The sequence below is a fragment of the Rhinopithecus bieti genome, unplaced genomic scaffold, assembly GCF_001698545.2.
Source record: "Rhinopithecus bieti isolate Rb0 unplaced genomic scaffold, ASM169854v2 scaffold_47418, whole genome shotgun sequence".
Classification (NCBI taxonomy): Eukaryota; Metazoa; Chordata; class Mammalia; order Primates; family Cercopithecidae; genus Rhinopithecus; species Rhinopithecus bieti.
The window spans coordinates 2,499,618-2,524,692 of record NW_016819951.1 but is presented as its reverse complement, the minus strand read 5'-3'; the positions used below and the strand labels follow the sequence as shown (position 1 = coordinate 2,524,692).

Genomic DNA, 25,075 nt, shown 5'->3' with positions numbered 1-25,075 from the left:
TCCTTCCTTCCTTCCTTCCTTCCTTCCTTCCTTCCTTCCTTCCTTCCTTCCTTCCTTCCTCCCTTCCTTCTTTCTCTCCCTTCCCTTCCCTTCCATCCCATTCCCTTGCCTTCCCTTCCCTTGTCTTCCCTTCCCGTCCCTCCCCTCCCCTCCCCTCCCCTTCCCTTCCCTTCCGTTTCAGACAGTGTCTCACTGTTGCCCAGGCTGGAGTACAGTGGCACAGTCATGGCTCACTGCAACTTGAAACGCCTGAGCTCAAGTGATCTTCCTGCCTCAGCCTCTCAAGTAGATAGGATGACAGGTACACGCCAGGCTAACTTTTTGTAGAGACAGGGTCTCACTCTGTTGCCCAGGCTGATCTCAAACTCCTGGGCTCAGGCAATCTCCCCCGCCTCAGCCTTCCAAAACATTAAGATTACAGGAGGGAACCACCGCACCTGGCCTTCTCCATCAGTTTCCTCATTTCTTGTGCTTCCTAGGTAAAGAGAAGTGAGTTTTGCACATGCTTAGAACTCAATTCTCTTGCCAGTTTATCTACTTCAGAGCCCTTATTATCTGAAAATATCGTATTTGTTTAATTGTTAATAGTTTCTTTTCTTTGCCTCACCTCTAAAGCAGTTGTTCTAAAAGAGATGATTTTGCACCCCGAGGGACATTTGGCAAGGTCTGGAGACATATGGGGGAGGATCTACTGACATCTAGTGGGTAGAGATCAGGGGTGCTATTTAGCACCCTATGGTGCCCAGGACTGTGCTCCATGATAATGAGTTATCTGGCTGCAAATACCAATGAGGTTGAGAACTGTAGGACAAGCTCCAGAGATAATGCCCTTTCAGTCTTATCAGCTGTTATATATTAGTACCAAGAACAGTGCTTGCACTTAGAGAGTGCTCAGCACATATTGGTTAAGTGAATGAATAAACACATAATCCAGAGCTTTTCCACATTGAATTAATTACATGTGTGCTAGGCTACATCTTAAGCCCAGAGTAATATGGAGTCAAGTCCAGGAGGCCACACAACTGACAAATATCTTCCTGTACCCTGAGTGTTTACATAAGCATGACAGCCATGGAAGCATCCCAACAAGTGAAGATTAATTCCATCCTGACTGCCCAAGGAAGATCAATAGCAAACATAGACACCATTTTTAGCAGCTGCCCATATTCCATCAGCGTGGGGCCAGGAAGTAGCCAAGGGATGGTGATTGTAAAACCTTGCTCCTCTTCTGGCCTTGCTTTGAGACAGTGGCCTGAACCAGCTAACTCTGGTTTGGTGAGTCTAGATCAAGCTTTTCAGAGCAGTGTTAGGCTTTGCAATCAAGGTGATACATTAAGTACCTAAGCTACATGTGATTTAATATGTAGGATGTATGAGATAGGAAACACTTTGTACAGAAGCAATATAGCCCTTAAGATCATGGCTTCTGGAGTCAGAACACCTAGGTTTACATCCTACTCTGCCTCTTCCTGGCCCTATTACCTCGTAGGGTGGGTCAGCCATGTACCTTTTCTGAGCCTCAATTTTCTCATCCATAAAATGAAGGTAGTAATGGAATCCACCTTACAGAGTTGTTATGAAAATTCATTTAAAAGGCATATATATATATATATAGAGAGAGAGAGAGAGAGAGAGAGAGAGGGAGGGAGTTGTTTGGTATTTTGTTTTGTTTTGGTTTCTTTTCTGTTTGTTTTGTTTTGAGACGGAGTCTTGCTCTGTCACCCAGGCTGGAGTGCAGTGGTGCGACCTCGGCTCACTGCAACCTCCACCCCCTCGGTTCAAGCAATTCTCCTGCCTCAGCCTCCCAAGTAGCTGGGATTACAGGCATGCGCTACTGCACCCGGCTAATTCTTTTGTATTTTTAGTAGAGATGGGGTTTCACCATGTTGGCCACGCTGGTCTCAAATTCCTGACCTCAGGTGATCCGCCCACCTCGGCCTCCCAAAGTGCCGGGATTACAGGCGTGAGCCACCATGCCTGGCCATAATGACCCTTGTGTATGAATGAAAGGATTTGGGATAGTTATCAGGCACACAGTCAGCAGCTATTATTTTTGTTTGCATTTCTCTTAAGGCACATTACTCAATTACTGAATTTCAGCTTTGGCAAACTGAATTCTCCTCTTCTTTGTCATTCCTCCCCTTTTCCCTCGTTCAGTTTCCTTTCCTCCTTTGCTTCTTTTACACTGCCTGCTTTTCTTCCTCCCTCATTGTCTTTTTCCTTCTCCACTTCCAGTGAACCTTCAAGAGATGCACAGGAGTCCTACTTTGGTACGACTGATAGAACCTGAGATTCTACCCAACTTTATCACTGTATGACCAGGCACCACTTAACCTCTCTGCACTTCAGTTTGGTCATCTATGAAATCCAAACAGAAATCTCATGCCCGTAACCCCAGCACTTCGAGAGGCCTACATGGGAAAATTGCTTGAGTCCAGGGGTTCGAGACCAGCCTGGGCAATAAAGCAAGACCCCATCTCTACAAAAAAAAAAAAAAAAAAAAAATAGAAAAAGTTACCCAGGCATGGTGGCGCATGCCTGTGGTCCCAGCTACTCAGAAGCCTGAGGTGGGAGGACTGCTTGAGCCCAGGAGGTCGAGGCTGCAGTGAGTCATGTTCATGGCACTGTACTCCAGCCTGGGCAACAAAGCAAAACCCCATCTCAAAAAAAAAAAAAAAGAGAGAGAGAAATCTAAACAATGACTCTCCCTGATAGGGTTGTTGGCAGCATGAAAGAAGTCACTGCACATGTGAAGCACTCCATACTCGTGTGACATGTAGTAAGTGTTTGCTAGAAGCTAGGAGAATCATTTATTGACACTTACAAAAGAAGTCTCCAGTGATTGCACATTGGGAGGGTAGGCACTGTCTTGAAAGAACTTGAGGGAAAATCACAGCTGACTCCATTTGGAGACATCTGTGTCAGTCTAGGCCATTCTCTGAACGGGAGTGTCAATAGCTCATATTCAGTTAACACCCAGAGATGATATAAAGAGGCCCTGTTCAGCTAGAGTTGACATCATTAGAATGAAATATAAAACTCCATCCACTCAATAGATCCCAAAGTAAGAACGTCCTAGATACATCCTTCTCCCGCCCTCCAGTTCCTCCAGAATATCTCATCTGATGAGGAGTTTAATAACACACCTTGTTCTCTGGGTGGAAAGAGTGTTTTTTATGTGAGTTTTTCTGGGCCAGGACTTGGGAGTTGCCTGGAACATCCTCACTTTGGATTGTGCTCTGTCCGTTTAAATCATTTGTGAGCCAGAATCATTTGTGAGCAGTGGCTCACAGCTGTAACCCCAGCACTCTGGGAAGCCAAGGCAGGAGGACTACTTGAGCCTAGGGGTTGAAGACAAGCCTGGGCAACATAGTGAGATCCCCGTCTGTACAAAAAATTAGCCAGGTGTGGTGGCACTTGCCTATAGTCCCAGCTATTCGGGAGGCTGAAGTGGGAGGATCACTCAAATTGGGGAAGTCAAGACTGCAGTGAGTCGTGGTCGTGCTACTGTACTCCAGCCTGGGTAACAGAGTGAGACCCTGTGTGGAAAAAAAAAAATCATTTGTGAATATATTTCAGTGTTAGCTGTGTCTGGGTTCTGAACAGTTAATACGTTTCTTAACTCAGCAGATATTTATATACCATAGTCTCATCATGTGCCAGGCACTGTTCTAGGCCCTGCGGAGACAGTGATGAACAAAGCAATCAAGCTCTTAGTTTTGGACCATTGTAGGGCTCATTTGGAAGTATGAAACCTACTTAGATAGCTGGGTTTTCACCCTTCCAGATGGCAGATTTCACTCTAGAAGGTGACCGCACAGAAAATCCTGAGGAGGCATTTTTATGAAGCAGGCCCTTTCTCACTAGGCTTTCGAAAAGGTCAAAAGGAACGAGAGAGAGAAGAAAAAATTTTTAAAAAGCTTGCTGCTTCCTTACCAATTTCATATGTTTCTGCTCCAAAGAACAACTAAAGCAAAACCAAAGTAGGCTGGGATTTTGGTCTTTTTGTGTAGCTATTTCCTGTTGCCTTTTAAGCTGATCCCGGTTGTTATGAATGGTTCCATACTGCCCTGTCTTGAATTGCCTTTTGGTTTCTTACCAACCCACTCTCCTCTCTCATCTCCTAAACCAGGGAGTGGGATTGGGGGCCAGGTTGGGGGAGTGTTCTCATATAGACTTGAAACCCATTATGGGCTGTCGCATCAGGTCCCTCCTTGAAACCAGAGTTCTGGCTTATAGCCAATTCTCACTTCCCTTCTGATCTTCCTCATTTAACCACTGACCAGATGGACAAAGTCTTTCCACCAGTAATCAGCACTTGCACTCTGAGGACTGAGTATTATCAGCTGGGGAGCAAACACAGGCCAGCTGGAGACCGAGGTGGGAGTTTTTATCCAACACATGTAATTGCCTTCGAATTCCTGGGGTTCAATGAGAGGAGAAGGTAGTGGGAAGGGGATCCAGTCAGAGTGGATGTGAAGAGAAGCTTTCCAAAGAGATCGTTTTTAAAATATGTTTTTTATTTCATCTGAAGCGTTGCTCCTATTAGCTGCCACTAGATAGGGGTCAATTCTGAAACTATTCTGATAGTCTCTGGGGGTTCAGAAATGATCCTGTGTTTGTAAATATAATCATTGTGCTCCACGTACAGCTCTCTTCAAATATAACTCCTGTTTTCTTTTTTTGTTTTTTGTTTTTTTTGGTTTTTGTCTTTAGAGATAGGATCTTGCTGCATTTCCCAAGCTAGTCTTGAACTGCTGCTGGGCTCCAGTGATCCTCCCGCCTCAGCTTCCCAAGTAGCTGGGACTACAGGCACACACCACAATGCCCGGTTAATTTTTAAATTTTTTGTAGAGATGCGTTCTCACTATGTTGCCCAGGCAGGTCTCAAACTCCTGGGCTCCAACAGTGCTCCCGCCTCAGCCTCCCAAGTTGCCGAGATTATAAGCGTGAGCCAACACACCTGGCGCAGGTCAGGTTTTAAGATAAATTTAAAATTCCCAGTTAGGATTTTATTTTTTTCTGTTCATTGTTATAATTTAAAAAGAAATTTTAATTGACATGTTGGGGAAAAAGTTCATTTGAATAATATGGTATTTATTATGTGAGTAACCTTGTTCAGGTCACTTACACTCTGGCCTGGGAGTCAGAGTCCTGAGTTTTAAGCCCAGGTCCGGCATTAACTAGCTGTATGGCTTTGGGCACATCCATTCCTTAGTTTCCACATGTTTCAAATAAGCAGTGGTTCATAGATAACTTCTAAGATGCTTTCTATTTATCTATTCCGCAGTTCTAACTACTTCTATTCAAATTATTTTTTTCTGGAAGTCAAGTGAGTTTTCATGCCTGCTTCATGATTCTTTGTTTTTGTACCCACTCATCTGATCCATTGAAAATGGGCTGCATGGGAAGTTTTCTCACCGTTTGTCACTTTACAGTGTGTGTAGTACCATCTGTATTGCTAAGTGGTTGAGTGCTTTGGGCTTTGAATTTGGGTCTGGTTCTGCCACTTATGAATCTTGTTATTTATTATTTCTCTAACATCCGTTGGAGTGCTAAGAGCACCCACCTCATGTAAGCATCATGAGAACTGATTATGTAAAGTGCTTAGTGCAATACCTGGAATATAGAAAGTGCCTATTAGTGGTATTACTGGTGTAATTAAAGCGCCTCGCTGGGTGCCAGGCACGCAGAAGACACTCAGAAACCAGTGGGTCCTTCTCTTTCTTTATTTCCCCTATAGCAGCTTTGGAGAATTTTTCTGCCGTATGCTTGTTAAGTGACGTGTTAACTTTACCTGTTATTTATCTTCTTTAAAATGGGTCAGTAATATTCCTCCCGTTAAAAATGTGTGTTTTTTTAAATGGGAAAATATATAGATTACAGAAAAGCGTAGCTGTTGGTTTTCAAACAAATGGGGACTACAGTAATTGTGGGCCTCAGAAGTGGCTGATTTTATTCTCAGAGTTTCAGATTAAATGCTGTCAGGACATTTCTTATGAGGTTCAGAAAGGTCAGGTAACTTCTCTAAGGTAACACAGCTAGTAAGAGATAAACTACGCTTTCGATCCAGAGTGTAACTGCATTAGAACTCCTGTGCAAGTTACATCACTTCTCAGGCCTTCATTTCCTGGTGGTTAAAATGAGGATGCCCCCTTGATAAGTTTGTGTAGAGGTTGAAATTCTATACATTCATGAGTGTTAAATGTCAAGCACTTTGCCTGGTCCACAGCAGGGTTTCTGTTTGTGTTGGTTGTGTCTCTTCGCTGGCACCACTTAAATCAAGGTTTGCTCAGTCAGATGACAGAACTCACTCCCAGGAGCCTGGCTGGTCATACATACATTTGGGTGAACCAGAGACCACAAACCTCATCGGAATAAGGAACTACTCTGCCCTGCTTTGGCCAAATGTTGCCATGGAGGAAATCAAGCCCAGAATTTCCAGGTCTTACCATTTGTCAAAAGAAGTTGTCAAACTGGATTTTTAAATTATGTGGCATTACCTGATTTCTAATATTACCAACTAATATTTATTCATAAGCACTGTTGTGATGAACCTATCAGCAGAGCCATCTTTCCACAGAGGAAAGAGCTCGGTGAATATTGAACACCATGTGTGCTGTGTGGACATGTAACCCTGGTGTTTTTCTCTCTAGTTCATCTGTGCTCACCTCTCCAGCCTGCCCCGTGTGGTGTTCCACCAAACCCTCAGGTGTTTGTTCATGCCCCTCCCCAGATGTCAGCCTCTCTTGGTTGGTGTATTGTCACCAATGGGAGCCTCAGTGATTATGAGTAGATGACCTTCTCATATTGATGACATCATTTGGAGAGTCTATGCTTTGGAACCCTTTTGCTTTGGTTTTGACACAGAAACTTGTGGAGTCTTATGAAGATGCCTTTAGTTGCAAGAAGCAGAATCCGGCTGGGCACTATGGCTCACATCTGTAATTCCAACACTTCGGAAGTCCAAGGCGGGCAGGCCGCTTGAGCCCAGGAGTTCCAGATCAGCATAGGCAAGATAGTGAGACCCCGTCTCTGCAAAGAAAATATAAAAATTAGCCAGGCATGATGGTATGTACCCATAGTCCCAGCTACTCAGGAGGTGGAGGCAGGAGGATCACTTGAGCCCAGGAGGTCGAGGCTGAAGTGAGCCATGTTTGTGCCACTGCATTCCAGCCTGGGTGACAGAGTGAGACTCTGTCTCAAAAATAAATAAATAAAGCAGAATCCTCCCTCTTGGCTTAAGAGAGGGAAAGAAAAGGACTCTAAGTGACTGAAAAACATTAGGAACCCTGACAATAAGTCTTAAGCTTTTCTTCTTAGGTCACATGATTTCTCTTGCCTCCTTTTTTTTTTTTTGAGATTGAGTCTTGCTCTGTCACCCAGGCTAGAGTGCAGGGGAGGCACAATCTTAGCTCACTGCAATCTCCACCTCCTGGGTTCAAGCAATTCTCCTGCCTCAGCCTCCCAAGTATCTAGGATTACAGATGCACACCACCACACCCAGCTAATTTTTGTATTTTTTAGTAGAGACAAGCTTTCACCATGTTGGTCAGGCTGGTTTCGAACTTCTGACCTCAAGTGATCCTCCTGCCTTGACCTCCCAAAGTGCTGGGATTTCAGGTGCTAGCCACCGCGCCCAACTCTCTTGCCTCCTTCTAGCTACTTGTCTCCTTCATTCTTTCTGCAGTTGGCTTTCCTTTTCTCCATACACACACAAACAATGGCTGCCCATAAACACTCAAGTTTTTATCCTCTCAGACCCAATTCCAGATTCCCTGGACCGAGGTTCTGATTAGCCCAGCTTGAGTCAGGTATCTATCCCTTGCCCGATCAACTGAGGCCAAAGGGGCAGGACCAAGTACAACCTGGCTACCAACGCCCAAGTTTGTCATGAAATGGTTAAGTGCATCAAAAAGATATCTACAGTTGAATAGTCTAGAATAAAAATTATCTGTTGCTAAAAGGAATATTGACTAATATGAGGGAGGTCCAAAGCAAAATGGAAAGGCAAAAAAGATGATTTTTTTTTTTTTTTTTTTGAGACGGAGTTTTGCTCTTGTTGCCCAGGCTGGAGCGCAGTTATGCGATCTCGGCTCAGCCTCCCAAGTAGCTGGGATTACAGGCACCTGCCACCATGCCTGGCTAATTTTTTGTACTTTTAGTAGAGACAGGATTTCACTATGTTGGCCAGACTGGTCTCAAACTCCTGAACTCAGATCATCCACCGGCCTTGGCCTCCCAAAGTGCCGAGATTACAAGTGTGAGCCCAGCCTGATTTTTTAAAGTCAGGAAATAAACTTATTTGGATTATGGGACAACAGAGTAGCTTTAAATATTTTCCCAATTATGACATATTCCTTAATCGGTTCATACTGTGTGATCTTTTGAGCATTATTTTATTATATCTTTCTGTAGGGCATACACCTAGGATTAGCTTTCGAAGGTTGTTTTACAGAAGAAGTAAAGTGATTTAAACTGACATATTTATTTATTTCTCTCTTAATTATATCCTCCTCTGGTATAGAAACACTGACATATTTATTTATTTCTCTCTTAATTATTTCCTCCTCTGGTATAGAAAAGTAGAAAAAAAGATGGCTTTTGTTTTTTTAAGTTAGACATTAATTCAAATCTTGACTTGACTGTTTTCTTGCCTAGGTAATTTTGAGTAAATTACCATAAACTCTGTACCTCAATCTCCTGTCTGTAAAATGGGGATGTTGCCATTTCATATGTTATAAATTTTTGCAGAGCTTTATAATGCATGTAAATAGCCCAGCTCAGTGCCTAGACTAATAAAGACTTGCTGCCTTTCCCCTTGCCACCCAAGGTGTATATTTGACCTTGGCTTTGCAGAATTAAGGACATAGGCTGAGGCCATGAGACAAAGTAAAGCTTACTCACTCACCTCTTAGCACTACCTCAGTAGTTCCTGTGGGCCACATCTTCATAATACCATGATCTAACCAGCTGAGCTAGTTTTCAGACCCTTAGAGCAGAGTTCGATCAAAACCATAAATTCAATAATTCATATTTTTCACATTGAAAACAGGTTACTTATCCCAGTCTGAGCCTCAATTTATCTGTTAAATGGGGATAATAATACTAATCCCAGAAGGTAACTGTGCCGCTCAGATATAATGTATATAAAACACTCATGCAATGCTGAATAGGTTGTTGGTACTTGGTAATGGAGGCTACTTTCTTTTTCAATTAGGTTTATATGTATCTGAGTTCCTAGATCTTATCATTGTGTACAACAGCTTAGAGACAAAATGCTGCCCCTGCTTTTCAAAAGTGACCTAGCAATTCCACATCCGTGGACAAAGCTAGATGTGCAAAGTTCATGGTGACATTGCTTGTGATAGCAAAAGATTGGAAACAGCCTGTGTCTCTTATGTCATTATCATGTATCCACACAATGATTGATACTATAGAGTCTTTGAAAAGAATGAGGTCCATCTATATGTGCTGACATTGGAAAGATCAACAAGAAACATTGAATGTAAAAAGCAAGAGGCAAAACAGCAAGTGAAGCCTAGTCCTACTCAAATTGAAAAAGAAAGAAACAACAACAACAAAAAAATATGTATACACACACATACACGGATACACACATCTACACACATATATGTCAGATTTCTGGATGGTTACACACACAGAAATATTAAGAGTGCTTCATTTGCAAAACAATACATTCAACATAATATGTACTAAAGTAAAATAATATGAAATATTTTAATATGTAAATATATATCTGAAAATACATGTAAAAGTGGTCTGTGAGGATTCTTAAACTAACAGGATGGTGATTTCTGCAGATAAAATGGTTTGGAACATGAGTTAATCAAGGAGTATGTTGGCATTCTGTGCATTAAGTATTTTACAAAGTTATTTTAGTATTGCAATTCTGAATAATAAAAAACTAAATATAATCAAAAATGTATATATCAAACTGTTCTTAACTATGTATCTTAACTGTTCTTAACTATGGTGGTGATAGTAAACAATGTTGGTGGACTAAAAGTAGGGGGAGAGTTTCCAAAATGAAGACTTTTCATTTTTATTTTAAGAGATGAGGTCTATGTTGCCCACAGGCTTGCATGCAGTGGCTATGCAAAGGTGTGATCCTGGCTCACTACAGTCTTGAACTCCTGGCCTCAACCCGATCCTCTCACCTCAGCCTCTTTAGTAGCTGGGACTGTAGGTGCATGCTACCATGCCCAGAGAGACGTTAAACACACCAATGAATAAATACATTTTTTTCTTTTTTTGGAAAAGGTCTCTCTCTGTCACCCAGGCTGGAGTACAGTAGTACAATCTCAGCTTACTGCAGCCTCAACCTCCCAGGCCAAAGTGATTCTTCCAACTCAGCCTTCTGAGTAGCTGGGACTACAGGCATATACCACTGCACCAGGCTAATTTTTGTATTTTTTGTAGAAAGGGGTTTCACTATGTTGGCCAGGCTGGTCTCAAACTCCTGGCCTCAAGTGATCCACCCTGATTGGCCTGATTGGCCCCCCAAAGTGTGGGATTACAGACATGAGCCACTGTGCCCAGCTGAATAAAGGCTTTTTTTTTTTTTCTTTTTTGGGACAGAGTCTCACTGTGTCACTCAAGCTGTAGTGTAGTGGCATGATCTCAGCTCACTGCAAACTCCACTGCCCAGGTTCAAGCAAATCCTCATGCCTTAGCCTACTGAATAGCTGGGATTACAGGTGTGCACCACATGCCTGGCTATTTTTTTGTAGTTTTAGTAGAGACAGGGTTTCACTGTGTTGCCCAGGCTGGTCTCAAACTCCTGGCCTCAAGCGATCTGCCTGCCTCTGCCTCCCGAAGTGCTAGGATTACAGGCGTGACCCACTGTGCCCAGCTGGCTTTTTTTTTTTTTTTGAATAAAACATTAATTCCAGGAAAAATATAATAGTTTCCTCTGGGATGGAGAGGAGTTCTTTTTTTTTTTTTCTTTTTTTTAATAAAACATTAATTCCAGGAAAAATATAGTTGTTTCCTCTGGGATGGAGACCTACTTTACATAGAATAATTTTGTGTGCATTGTTTGAACTTGGTGGACTGTATGGACATTATTTTTGCAATATATTGACTAGCCTGTGCTAATTTGTTCTTCTTTTAAATGCAGTTACTCCCATATAATAAATCTGTTTCTGGCCAAGCCTGTTTATTAACTCAACTAAAGCCATTTTTAGGCTGAGAACATCTCATATAAAATAAATGACACAATGAGTCCAAAGGTTTTCTTGCCAGCCGTGGCCCTGACACCACTCTTGCTGTCTTGTATCTGCAGATGACAGAAGGCAGGCACTGCCAGGTGCACCTCCTGGATGATAGGAGACTGGAGCTGCTGGTTCAGGTAGGTGTTGCCCACATGGGCGTTGCCCAGATAGGTTTTGCCCGGGTAGGTGTTGCCCAAGTGGGTGTTACACAGATAAGTCTTGCCCAGGTAGGCTTTGCCCACACAGGGACAACTCATCCTCGTTCCCTCTCTGAGCCTCTTAGTCTGTATTCAGTCTTCTCCGTTATCTTTGCCTCAAAGCCAATGACTCAGAATTGATCAAGCGGGAAAAAAGCATCTTCAAAGTCAGAAAATTTGGTCTATACGTTAGAGTAATTATAGCCTGGTGACATGGATTCAGAGACACTTAGGTTCCAATCTCAGCTTGACACTTAATAGCTCTGTGACTCTGGGAAATTGACATTACTTCTCTGACCTCTTGTCGGCAAATTGGGAACTGTAGTACTTCCTGAAAGGATTATTGTGAGGTGAGAATCTGTATTCTGCCACTGTCCAGCTACATGGCGTTGTGCAAGTGAAATACCCAGTTTCATCAACTGTGAACTGCCTAGGCTTCTCAGAAGAATTATGGTTAAAAATCAAGCTAGATTATATATGTGAGTGAAATCTCTTTGTAAAATACATGGCACTATATAAGTGATTTTATATATATAATCACTTTTTTTTTTTCAGACAGAGTGTTGCTCTGTTGCCCAGGCTGGAATGCAGTAGCACAATCTCAGCTCACTGCAACCTCTGCCTGCCGGGTTCAAGTGATTCTCCTGCCTCAACGTCTTGAGTAGCTGGGACTGCAGGCCACCGCCACCTCGCCTGGCTAATTTTTGTATTTTTAGTAGAGACAGGGTTTCACCATGTTGGTCAGGCTGGCCTCGAACTCCTGACCTCAAGTGATCCACCCTCCTCAGCTTCCCAAGATGCTGGGATTATAGGCGTGAGCCACTGCTCCCAGCCAACTGATGATATTTCAATTGTTGATGCTTCTCTTTCTATTTACCCAACACTCTGGACCAAGAGTCTTTAAAAATTGTGAAAGTCCCTGCGGACAGGCCACACCTACAGCTAGCCTAGAATTTTCTCCTCTAACCAAACCTAAATTCTTTTCTCTTCTGAGGCCTGTCCCTAGCCCACTATGCGTAGGCTTCAATTAGAGTGAAATAAGACAGTCAACAGTAGCTTTGCCCAAGTAGACCTTTAGTCTAGATGTCTGCCTGTTTCTTTTCTTCTTTTTTTTTCTTTAAATCGTGTCCACTTTTATCCCCAACAGCCATCATAATATACCCTAAGCTGTTTGACTCAAAGTTCAGAAAGAATCCATCCAGAGTGCCCTCCTGCAAGCATTCCCCTTTTCTTCCCCAGTCCCTCCAAATCCAGCATCAATTATCACTCCAGGCATTCTGGCTGGTTCCAAGCCCATGCTTCTTCTCAGCAGATCCAGAGCTTCCCAAAAGCTTATAGATTATATCCTTCTTCTAACTAGGTGCTCGTTACTGTTGATGTTGATGTGTGGAATGGGTACAGTTTCTCTATCTTAGGAAGGAAAAGCTTAGGCTTTAGAAGGAGACAGACTAGGTTCAGATCCCTGCCCTTACTAACAGTGTAACATCAAGCAAGGTGCTTAACCACTCTGGGCCTTGGTTGACTCATTTATAAAATGGAAATAAAAGGCCTACCTCATAGCTCATTATAAGGATTAAATGACAATGGACATAAGTTCAGCATAATACATGGAAACTATTATTATTATTAATATTTTCATCAGCAGCCCCACAACTTTGAGTCTTGGGCTTCTTCAACTGGCCACCAACAAGCAAAATGATTCCCGCAATCTTTTATATATCACAGATAACCAGGCAGCAAGGTGTTTAATATTCTTTGTCTTGGGCATTAGCACCATGTTACATATAAAAGAGTATTTTTTTCCAAAACATCTTAGTAAGTGCACCTTAGAGGGGAAATGTAAAGTACTTGAGTGAACTGTAAACACATGAAAACGATAGTCTCATTGATATTCCTATTCCCATCTCTTCCCCTTCCCACAATTCTTAAAGAATTGTCTATAGTACATCAACCTAATCCACAAACAAGGGCAGCTAATAAACAAACAAACAAATAAACAAAAGCTGCTTTAAACTGTTTAGGGCAGAGGAAGATGGTAGCAGTAAGAGAGAGGCAACCAAATTGCTTCTAACCAGATTTTTATTTTGACAGCCCAAACTTTTAGCAAGAGAGTTGCTGGACCTAGTGGCTTCACATTTCAACCTGAAAGAAAAGGAGTATTTTGGAATAACATTCATAGATGACACGTAAGTCTTTTAATAGTTTTAGTTGCTTTACCTTTTGCCTGGGCTATCTACTTGCTGTCATCCATGATTAACAAAAAAGGAAATAAGTCCTCCAGGATTCAGAACATGTCCTGCTTAGCTAAAGGTTTTTTAATATGCGATTTTTCTCCTAGGACTATTGCAAAGGGAGAAGAAAAGGGATACTGACCATTTTAGGAACTCAAAATATTGTTCCAAGTGTTTTAGAAATTTGTAGTAATGAGTTTGTTATTCCTGATTACAGTGTATCTTCTCATGTCTTTGAATGTGATTGTGCTTGCTAATTATCTTATATATCAGTGATAGAAATACTAAATATTAACTCACATCTTGAAACTGAGTTGATGTGTTGGTGTTGGTGGCAAGAGAGCTTAAAGGCAAATTTGTGGCCCACTCAAAAAACATGTATATGGTTTAATATGGAATGAACTTTTAAACTACCACTTAGGTCCATTTTATGTTGCCTTCTCAACTATCTTTTTCTTTTTCTTTTTTTCCTTTTGCCTTTTATGCTAAGTTGTTGAATGTTGTATATATTTGTCAACAATATATATGCTCCCCAAAACAAGGCAGGTAAATAAAAATAAATTCATGGGGATTTAACACTCTAAGCAAATGTGTTTGGACTTACTAGCTCTTTTCTCTGTGTGTGTGTGTCTGTGTGTGTGTGTGTCTGTGTGTGTGTGTGTATCTGTCTTTTTTATGGCAGCCCAATTTGCCACAGTATATGCAGCCCGATACATTATCAGAGGAATCCTTCCTCTTTCTGCAGATAATTTCCAAAGAGCTCCTTAAATATTAAAATGCAAGAAGATGTGTTCCAGACATAAAATATGTTGGCCAACCACCCAGCATTCTTTTCATAATGCTGCCAATTTAAATGTTTTTCAGTTCTTCAGTTTAATCAGGTGGAAAATCATCTCAAGAAAGAGTTAATTTGCTTTTAACATCTTGTAGCTTCTGATCATTCTCAGCCTGCGTGGGCTGTGAGTCTAGGACCTCCAGGATATGCCAGCAGGCTCAGGACTTGCGCTGGGCAAAAACCAGGCAGCTGAATTATCAGGAGGAGTAGAATAACCTGAAAACTTTGATTCTGGACTGAGGATATTTCCCAAAGAGGATCGACAAGGCAGACGAGAGTACACTAGACATCTCTCACCTCACTCTGAATCACTCAACAGCTACCATTTGAGAGGTTCTGTATGACCTGTCCTCTCTACTGGATGAAATGGGAAATGCCGATGTCCATAGCCAGCACCAACTCCTGCGAATCAGTGATTGAACACCCACGAATATAGGCTGACTCCAAATGTGGATGAAATCACAGCAAACAGTATAAGACATAAAGCCATAAATATACAATGGCTAGGTTATGTGGTATAAATTGTAACTGCTATAAGCACTATAATTTAGGCAGAGGTCACATAGAATAGGGGTTAACAACATGAATATTGGAGTAATTTATTCATTGAAAAAATATTGGCTGAGTGTGATAGTTCACACTTATAATCCCCGCACTTTGGAGGGCCGAGATGGGCAGATCCCTTGAGTCCAGGAGTTTCAGAGCCACCTAGGCAACATAGGGAGACCCCATCTCTACAAAAATAAAAACAAAAAGTATCAGCCAGGCATGGTGACACACATCTGTAGTCCCAGCTACTCGGGAGGCTGAGGTGGGAGGACAACTTGAGCCCAGGAGGTGGAGGCTGCAGTGAGCTATGACGATGGCACTACTGCCGTCCAGCCTGGGCAACAGAGTGAGATGTTGTCTCAAATATATATATATTTACATTAAGAGTGGCTCACACCTGTAATCCCAGCACTTTGGAGACCAAGGGAGGGAGTATTGCGTGAGGCCAGGAGTTCAAGACCAGCCTAGACAACACAGTGAGACCCCATCTCTACCCAAAAAAAAAATAAAATTAAAAATCAGCCAGGTGTGGTGATGTGAAACTCTAGTCCTAGCCACTCAGGGGGCTGAGGCTGAGGTGGGAGGACTGCGTGAGCCTAGGAGTTCAAGGCTACAGTGAGCTTATGATCATGCGACTGCACACCTAGGAAATAGAGCAAGACCCCATCTCTAAAAATAGAAAATAAAGTATTTTTTGAATGCCCACTCAATGCCAAGTGTTGTTCTAGATCACAAGGATTCAACTAGGAGTAACACAGACAAGGCCCCTGCTTTTATGGAGCTCATATTGCAATGGTATAGTCTAGCATAACAAGTAAACAAACAGATAAATCAAAGGCATATCAGCAAGTATAAGTGCGTTGAAGAACATAAAAGAACATAAAAGAAAACTTGGGGTTGGCCGGGTGCTGTGGCTCACGCCTGTAATCTCAGCACTTTGGGAAGCCGAGGCGGGCGGATCACGAGATCAGGAGATCGAGACCATCCTGGCTAGCCCAGTGAAACCCCGTCTCTACCCAAAACACAAAAAATTAGCCGGGCATTGTGGCGGGCGCCTGTAGTCCCAGCTACTCGGCAGGAGAATGGAGTGAACCCAGGAGGTGGAGGTTTCAGTGAGTCGAGATCACACCACTGCACTCTAGCCTACCCAGGCTCCATCTCAAAGAAACAAACAAACAAAAAAAAAACTTGGCGTCAGTTTTAGACAGGGTGGACTAGGACAGGATCTAGGAGGTGACGTGATGAAAAGCAAGAGCCAGTTGTGCAAAAATTTGGGGAGGCATTACAAACAAAAACCAGTGCAAAACTCCTGAGGTGGGGCTGAGCATGACTTTTGTGATTTGTTTTTTGAGAAAGAAAAAACAAGGCTGGGCACAGTGGCTCACATCTCTAATCCCAGCACTTTGGGAGGCTGAGGCAGTCAGACCAATCTGAGCCTAGGAATTCCAGACCAGCCTGGGCAATATGGTGAAACCCCATCTCTACTAAAAATACAAAAAAAAAAAAAAAAAAGTAAGGGGGCATGGTGGTACACACCTGTAGTCCCAGCTCCCTGGGAGGCTTAGGTGGGAGGATTGCGTGAGCCCAGAAAGTGGAGGTTGCAGTGAGCCATGATCTCACCACTGCACTCCAGCCCAAGCAACAGAGTGAGATCCTGTCCCAAACAAAAACAAAGCCAGTGTGATGAGAGTACAGAGATTAAGAGGCAAAGTGGTACAGGATGAGGGTTGAGAGGGAGGCAGGAGCAGGTATCAGAGAATCTTGATAGCTAGCTGTGTGACCTTAGATCAGTTACTTAACATCTCTGACACTCAAGTTTTCTCATCTGTATGCTGGACATAATAATAGTGACTTATATAGTATGTACTACATAAGGCACCTATAATAGGGTACTAGTATTCAATACTATTAAATCAGGTGAGGTATGCAGAGTATATCTCACAGGCCCACAATAAAAGGGAGCTATCGTCCCAATGTATTGCAATAATGGAGTGTTGAGAAGGAAACTGAAGGAGGACTGGAGTAGGCGTCACACAGACGACTAACTAAAATTGGATCTTGCAGGTCAGGTAGACTTTAAATAGATGGGAGGGGAGATGAGAGGTGACATTCTAGGCAAGAGTTATTTTGTAGGCAAATGCATGAACATGGCAACGAACAAGGTACATTTGCCCAAGGTTGAAGACGTTGGCCTGATCATGGGGACAAGATCATAGGTGAGCCTTGTTAGTCACACAGATAGAGGAGGCACACCCAGGCCATGGAAGGATGTTATAGGAAGGAGGAATGTGGCTTTTGACTTGCAGTGTCAGAGGTCCCTCAGGCTGCAAGGTTTGTGGCAGACTGGAAAAGAGGGTCCTGGCCACATGGGAGGCTTTGGGAAAAGCTCCAAGCTCAGTTGAATATAAACCAGACAATACATAAGTAAGGGGTTCAGCCTGTAAGACCTTCTCTTCAGAAAGAAAAGAAATAATAGGCCAGGTGTGGTGGCTCACACCTGTAATCTCAACACTTTGGAGGCCGAAGTGGGTGGATCACCTGAGGTCAGGAGTTTGAGACCAGCCTGGGCAACACAGCAAAACCCCGTCTGTACTAAAAATACAAAAATTAGCTGGGCGTGGTGGCAGGCGCCTGTAATCCCAGCTACTCAGGCACCTGAGGCACGAGGATCACTTGAACCCGGGAGGTGGAGGTTGCAGTGAACTGAGATTGTGCCACTGCAGCCTGGGTGACAAAGCGAGACTCTGTTCAAAAAGAAAAAAGAAAAGGAATAGTAGGGATGACTTCCTTCAATTATTTGGGCCACGCTTCTCGTTGTCTTTCTTTCTCAAAACTACGCTGGGAGAAGAATGGCTCACACAGCCTTTGGCTGAGCCAAAGGAGATAACTATAGTTATGTTCTTTCCAAGAACCCTGGCTCCAAAATGTCCTCTGTGCACTCCCCTGCAAGCGAAGGCAGAGTCTCTTTCTGAATTATGACCAGTTTGGGGAGGTGTCTCCTGGCTCTAGTCGTGTTTATTTTCAGAAGAAGTATGAGCAGGGCTGTTGAGGGGGTGGAAATTGGCCATTTCTACCTTTCTGGGGAGCGGGCCTGGAAAATTGCTGATGTCTAAGGGTGTCTCCTTGGAATGTCTTGGTCACAAGCCTAGTTCTTTTCTTTGTCTGGTAAATATTTTGGAAAGTATTTTCTTTCAGCACTTCCCTCCTGCCTCCCTTCGCCCCCGTAAAACCACTGAGTGAGGGCCCTCCCAGGATGCCGTCTGAGTTGCATTTTCCAGCCTAGATGCCACATGCGTCTTTTGCCTTTGGTGAACTTTAAATAGAGGAAGGCAAAGCTGAAAGGAACATTTTGTCAATGAAAGTAGCTACTGTCTACAACTCATCCACAGACCAAGAGGAGAAACGGAAAAATAGACAGCAATTACATAATAAAAGCAGTGATGATGACCAACAACAACAGATTCGAGGTCACGTTATGGGGAGAGGGATAGAGTTTCTGAGATTACGCTTGTTAGTGCCTTGCGCAGCTCTGTGTGCAAAGTGAGTCTTTCACCCCTAGAGGGCAGTCACAGCCCTCCTGAGGCACCAGCCCTTCAGGTCACCATAACGGTTCCATCTCTTCACCCATTTCATTTTTTGTTTTGCCTTCTCATGTTTTGAAAGGCTTTGCTAAATAAGCTTTGTTAACCAAGAAATAACAAATAGACTTTACAACACAACTGTGACTTTTGATCACTGTCCCTTCCAATGGGATTGTGACAATGGGCCTTCTGTTGATATAATTCTAACCAAAAATAAAACTTGCTTTGTGGCTGGTCTGCACTCCTGATAGGGGTGGATATGACCTGATAGGGGTGGATATGGCTGTCTTTTTAAGATATTGGTTAGGTCTATTATATTTACTGATGGGAAAACCTGACAAAAGCAAGTTATAAGCAATAAGTAACCTTGATTACATTTCAGTAGTAGAATTATGGGCATTTTAAAAAAAATTCTTCTAGACTTTTTCCTCTTGATGAGATTGTGGGTAGATTTTTTTAAAAAACTAATTTGTAATTTATCCTTTTAAAAAACGATTTCATATTATATATGCATGAATATCTTCTTTAATGTCATGGTTGAGTCCAGTCCCTTTTGATTACCTTCCCACTGCAACTGTAGTTTCTTCCACAGAGGTAACCAGTACTAGCAAGTTGCTGTGTGACTCTCCAGAAATATATCTAAAAATGTTCATCAATATTTAATAGTGTTTTGAGCATGCATCTGTGGTTAACATAATTGGTTTATGCTGTATATGTTATTGTACAGCTTGCTTCATTCTTTCATAGACACCATTCCATGCAAGTTCATACAAATACACATTATGCTTTCAATTTCTTTTTAGAGACAGGGTCTCACTCTGTTTCCCAGGCTGGAGTGCAGTGGCATGATCATAGCTCACTGCAGCCTTGAACTCCTGGGCTCCAGTGATCTTCCTGCCTTAACCTCCTGAAATGCTGACATTACAGGTGTGAGCCACCATGTCTAGCTTGTTATGCTTTTAAAATCATACATCTTTCCTAAGAAAACTTTTGAGATCTGATACTATAAAATATGTTATGTATTTTAAGACACACATTTGACCATCTGTGAAACTGGGATGTGTCTTTAAATCAGTGGCATCCTAAACTTCATGAAATATAGTGTAAGACTCTCTTAATGTCAGCCTCCTATCTTATTTTGTTTTACACACAAATACAGTAGTTCTAAGGACCTCCCCTTGTGTTACTTAATCAGCTTATTTATCTTTATAATATTCCTGCAAGGAAAGCTGGGAACAGGTATCAAAAGCCTTGTCTTGTAACTATGGAAACAAAGACACACTCTTTCCAGCCTTTAACCTGCTAAGTATCAGAGACTGAGTCAGAAGTCATTATAAAAGCTGATTCAGCCGGGCGCGGTGCCTCAAGCCTGTAATCCCAGCACTTTGGGAGGCCGAGGTGGGCGGATCACGAGGTCAGGAGATTGAGACCATCCTGGCTAACACGGTGAAACCCCGTCTGTACTAAAATACAAAAAAAAAAAAAAGAAATTAGCTGGGCGTGGTGGCGGGCGCCTGTAGTCCCAGCTACTCGGGAGGCTGAGGCGGGAGAATGGCGTGAACCCGGGAAGCGGAGCTTGCAGTGAGCCAAGATCGCGCTGCACTCCAGCCTGGGCGACAAGCGAGAATCCGTCCAAAAATAATAAAATAAATAAATAAATAAATAAATAAATTAAATAAATAAATAAAAGCTGATTAAACCTCCTGCGTCTCATTTCTTCCAAGTACTGAAAGTCCTGCGGTACTTTTAGTATACAAGTCCACTGGGTGGGGTGGCAGGAGGTAGGGAGGAAGAAAGGAAGTCGCTGGAATTCAAATCCCACTCTAGCACTTTCCTCACTGGCTTATTGTAAAATATAGCTTTTAATGTATAAGAGTTCCAGCTTGGTTGAAGGGGTCATTGCTCAATAGAGATGCTATTGTTATTATTACTACTACTAATATATTATTGATGCTCACTTTTCCTGTCTACTTATAATGAATAACAGCCTAGCAATTTTCTGATTTTGTTTTTAAATTTTTTACTCAAGGACTAAAAGGTTTTGAAAAATGTTTTCTGGGCCCATTTAGATATTATTACATTTTGACACGCTATCTACCACCATCAGCATGTTCTTTAGATTGAATTTTATGTAAGCAAGTAAAAGAGGGGTCTATGCCTGGGAATTTACAGCCTTAAAATGGATGAACTGAGTTGGACAACCTCGGAAAAGACAATAAAACAGTTCGAGCCCCTCAGTGTCCTTTTGATACCTCAAGGGTCAAAATCTAGAGAGAACTGTTTATGAACTTGGTGAGGCTCTTTGAGAAGTAAATAGCATAGTACATGCTTATTTAGTAAGCCCATAATATTATACAGAATGGCATCAGAGATATTCAACCCTGTACTTTTTTTTTTCTTTTTGAGATGGAGTCTTGCTCTGTCAGCACAGCTGGAGTGTGGGGCATGATCTCGGGCTCAATGCAACCTCGGCTTCTGGTTCAAGTGATTCTTCCTGCTTCAGCTTCCCAGTAGCTGGGATTACAGGTATCCGCCACACTCCCAGCTAATTTTTGGAATGTTTAGTAGAGACGGGGTTCACCACCCCCCCCCCCCTTGTTGGCCAGGCTGGTCTGAACTCCTGACCTCAAGTGATTGCCCACTCGGCCTTCCCAAATGCTGGGATTACAGGGCATGAGCCACCGTGCCTGGCAATATTATTTATATATATTTATATTTTTTTTTTTTTTTTTTTTTTTGAGCACAAGTTCTCCTTCTGTTGTCCAGACTGGGGTGCGGTGGCACAATCATAGCTCACTGCAGCCTCAAACTCCTGGGCTCAAGCAGTCCTCCCACCTCAGCCTCCTAAAGTGCTGGGATTAGAGGCATGAGCCACTGTGCCTAGCATCAGCCCTGTACTTTTTTTAAAAGCTGTGTTATTGTTATGTGTCTGGTTTTTTGTTTTTTTGTTTTTTTGCTTTTGAGACAGGGTCTCATTCTGCTGCCTAGGCTGGAATGCAGTGGCATGATCACAGCTCACTGCAGCCTTGACTTCCCTGGGCCCAAGTGATCCTCCCACTTCAACCTCCGTAGAAGCTGGGACAGGAGGCATGCACCACCACACTAGGCTAATTTTTTCTGTATTCTTTGTAGAAATCGGGTTTCACCATGCTGCCCAGGCTGCTCTCAAATTCCTGGGCTCAAGCAATCTGCCTGCCTTGGCCTCCCAAGTGCTAGGATTACAAGTGCTAGACGTGAGCCACTACACCCAACCTGTGTGTTGTATTTCATTGAACCAGAAGTTTTCTCCTTGATTATCTAAAATATTTCATATTTCATAAAAATGTAATATTAACATATGGCCTAGTTTTTTACCTCAAAAGTCAACTAATGTTACCAGTTTTTTGTTTTTCCTCTCAGATTTTTGTAATATATACATGTACATATGTATGTTTGTTCTTTGTTTAATTTAAAAAATGGCTGTATACTTGCTGCTATGCATCTTGCTTTTTCATTTAATATTGTACCTTGGAAATTGTTCAAAATAAGTTTATCAAGAGGCTTTCTGGGTTTTTTTTTTTTTTTTTTTTTGAGACGGAGTCTCGCTCTGTCACCCAGGCTGGAGTGCAGTGGCCGGATCTCAGCTCACGGCAAGCTCCGCCTCCTGGGTTTACACCATTCTCCTGCCTCAGCCTCCCGAGTAGCTGGGACTACAGGCGCCTGCCACCTCGCCCGGCTAGTGTTTTTTTTTTTTTGTATTTTTTAGTAGAGATGGGGTTTCACCGTGTTAGCCAGGATGGTCTCGATCTCCTGACCTCGTGATCCGCCCGTCTCGGCCTCCCAAAGTGCTGGGATTACAGGCTTGAGCCACCGCGCCTGGCCCTGGTTATGTTGCCCAGGCTGGAGTACAGTGGCTGTTCACAGCTGTGATCATGGCACACTGCAGCCTCGAACTCCTGGGCTCAAGGCAATCATCCTGCATCAGCTTCCTGAATAACTGGGACTACATGTGTGTGCCACCACACCCATGTTCTTCAGCCTATTTTATGGCTGCATTGTATTTCACACTATAGTTTTTGTTTGTTTGTTTGTTTATTTTTGGGGGGGTTGGGGGTTGGTTTGTTTGTTTTTTAGACAGAGTTTCACTCTTGTTGCCCAGGCTAGAGTGCAATGACGCAATCTCGGCTCACTGCAACCTCCGCCTCCCAGGTTAAAGTGATTCTCCTGCCTCAGCCTCCCGACTAGCTGGGATTACAGGCATATGCCACCATGCCTGGCTAATTTTTTTTATTTTAGTAGAGACAGGGTTTTACCACGTTAGCCAGGCTGGTCTCGAACTCCTGACCTCAGGTGATCTGCCCGCCTCAGCCTCCCAAAGTGCTGGGATTACAGGCATCAGCCACTGGCGCCTGGCCACTCTATAGTTTTAAATAATTTTTTTAAACAATATCCTCTTGGACATTGAAGTTATTTCCACCTCTTTTGCTATTTCAAATGATGCCACAGTGAGTGATTTCATATACAAATTATTTCTCACATGTGCAAGTTTGCCTTGATATACTCCTGGAAATGGAAATGCTGGTTCAGAAGCAAGTGCTTTCACAGTTTTGAAAGAAATTGCTGAGTTGGTCTCATTACGAGTTGTAACAGGTTGTGCTCCTACCATCAGTGTATGAGAGCAACGATTTCCCCGCAGCTTTGCCAACACTGTATGTTGCTGAACTTTTCTGACTTTCTGTTGAATCCTTTTTCTTTGCTTTGCTCTCACAGAGGTCAGCAGAACTGGCTACAGTTAGATCACCGAGTTCTTGACCATGATTTGCCCAAGAAACCAGGCCCAACCATTTTGCACTTTGCTGTGAGGTATGTATCCACAGACCCAGTTAGCATCCCTCTTTTTTTGCTGTTATTTTTGGTTTTCGTGTGTGTTTTCTTTTCTGTTTTTTACATTTCTGGTGATTAGAGATAGCGAATAAAAAGAGAAGAGACCTATCAAAACATTATCATTTGAAAGAGATTCTCTACTGTCTTGGTCTGAGGACCAAGTTACCATAGATACTGTAGAGCTGTTTTCTTTGAAGATGAAGGATAGAGTCACCTTCCTTTATTCCTCCAAGCCTCTTAGAGCAATTTAAAGCTGAAAAACATGGGTAATATATTTTAATACATAAGCCTGTTTCTCACTCAACATATTTTTAAGATTCTTATTATTTGAAATATGACAAACATTTGCTATTACATTTTATGTAGCAATAATGTTTTCTACAGACTTGGAAATAATTGAATTTTATACAATTTGATGCCTTAATTTGAATAGAGCATAAAATACAAACAAATGCTTATGGAAATAGTTAACAGTACAGGGACCTGAATTCCATTCACATGCACAGAGACTGCTGAAAATAATGCAGAGTCCTTGACTTGTTCTCTGAGGTCTGCTTGGGCAAGTCACTTAACTGTATCCTGAAATGGATGCATTCAACTAGATCAGTAATTTCTCAAATCCATCTCATGATAGAACTATTTTTTTTTTAGTTCACAATCTAAAATTTAAAAAAAATGTTATAAGATGTAATACCGGCCGGGCACAGTGGCTCATGACTGTAATTCCAGCACCTTGGGAGGCTGAGGCAGGTGGATCACTTGAGGTTAGGAATTTGAGACCAGCCTGGCCAACATGGCGAAACCTCATCTCTACTAAAAATACAAAACAAAATTAGCTGAGGTGGTATGCTCCTGTAATCCCAGCTACTCATGAGGCTGAAGTATAAGGATCGCTTGAACCCGGAGGCAGAGGTTGCAGTGAGCCAAGATCGCACCACTGCACTCCAGGGCGGGCAACAGTGAGACTCCATCTCATAAACAAAACAAAACAAAACAAAAATAAGAAGTAATACCTATGTTTCTCTACCTAGCTTGAGGTGAAATCATTACTGATTGAGCTGAAAGCCCTTCTTATGTGCTGACCCCCTCCCTACTTTCCTAAGTTTGATGAAAATTTTATGATAAATTTTGTTCTGTTGGTATGAAGTTAAAATGATAAAATGAAGTAAGGTGGTAGGTTTCTTATAAATCTAGTTTCTTCTCATAAAGCTAGATGAACCTGAAGAATTGTCCTGTATTCTGAGAATATGTTAATTTTTGTTTGTTTGTTTGAGACAGGATCTCACTCTCCAAGCTGGAGTGCAGTGGTACAATCTTGACTCACTACAACCTCGGCCTCCTGGGCTCAAACAATCAGCCTCTCAAGTAGCTAGAACTATAGCCACGAACCACCACACCCAGCTAATTTTTTGTATTTTTTTGTAGAGATGAGGTTTTGCCGTGTTGTCCAGGCTGGCCTTAAACTACTGGGCTCGAGCATTCACCTGCTTCAGCCTCCCAAAGTGCTGAGATTACAGGCCTGAGCCACCATGCCTGATAATGTTCATTTTTGGAAGATGAAAACGTACTTCGTTTTATGCCA

At 42.5% G+C, this 25,075-nt stretch overlaps 1 protein-coding gene across 1 annotated transcript in view; it reads left to right on the top strand.

The window, feature by feature from the left end:
• The window catches only part of FRMD4B (FERM domain containing 4B), a 216,262-nt gene that overhangs the window by 57,581 nt on the left and 133,606 nt on the right, over positions 1 to 25,075 (top strand). Inside the window, 3 exon segments of the mRNA XM_017859405.1 lie at positions 11,309 to 11,374; positions 13,526 to 13,620; positions 23,380 to 23,472. Of these exon segments, the coding sequence (XP_017714894.1) occupies positions 11,309 to 11,374; positions 13,526 to 13,620; positions 23,380 to 23,472 (254 nt within the window).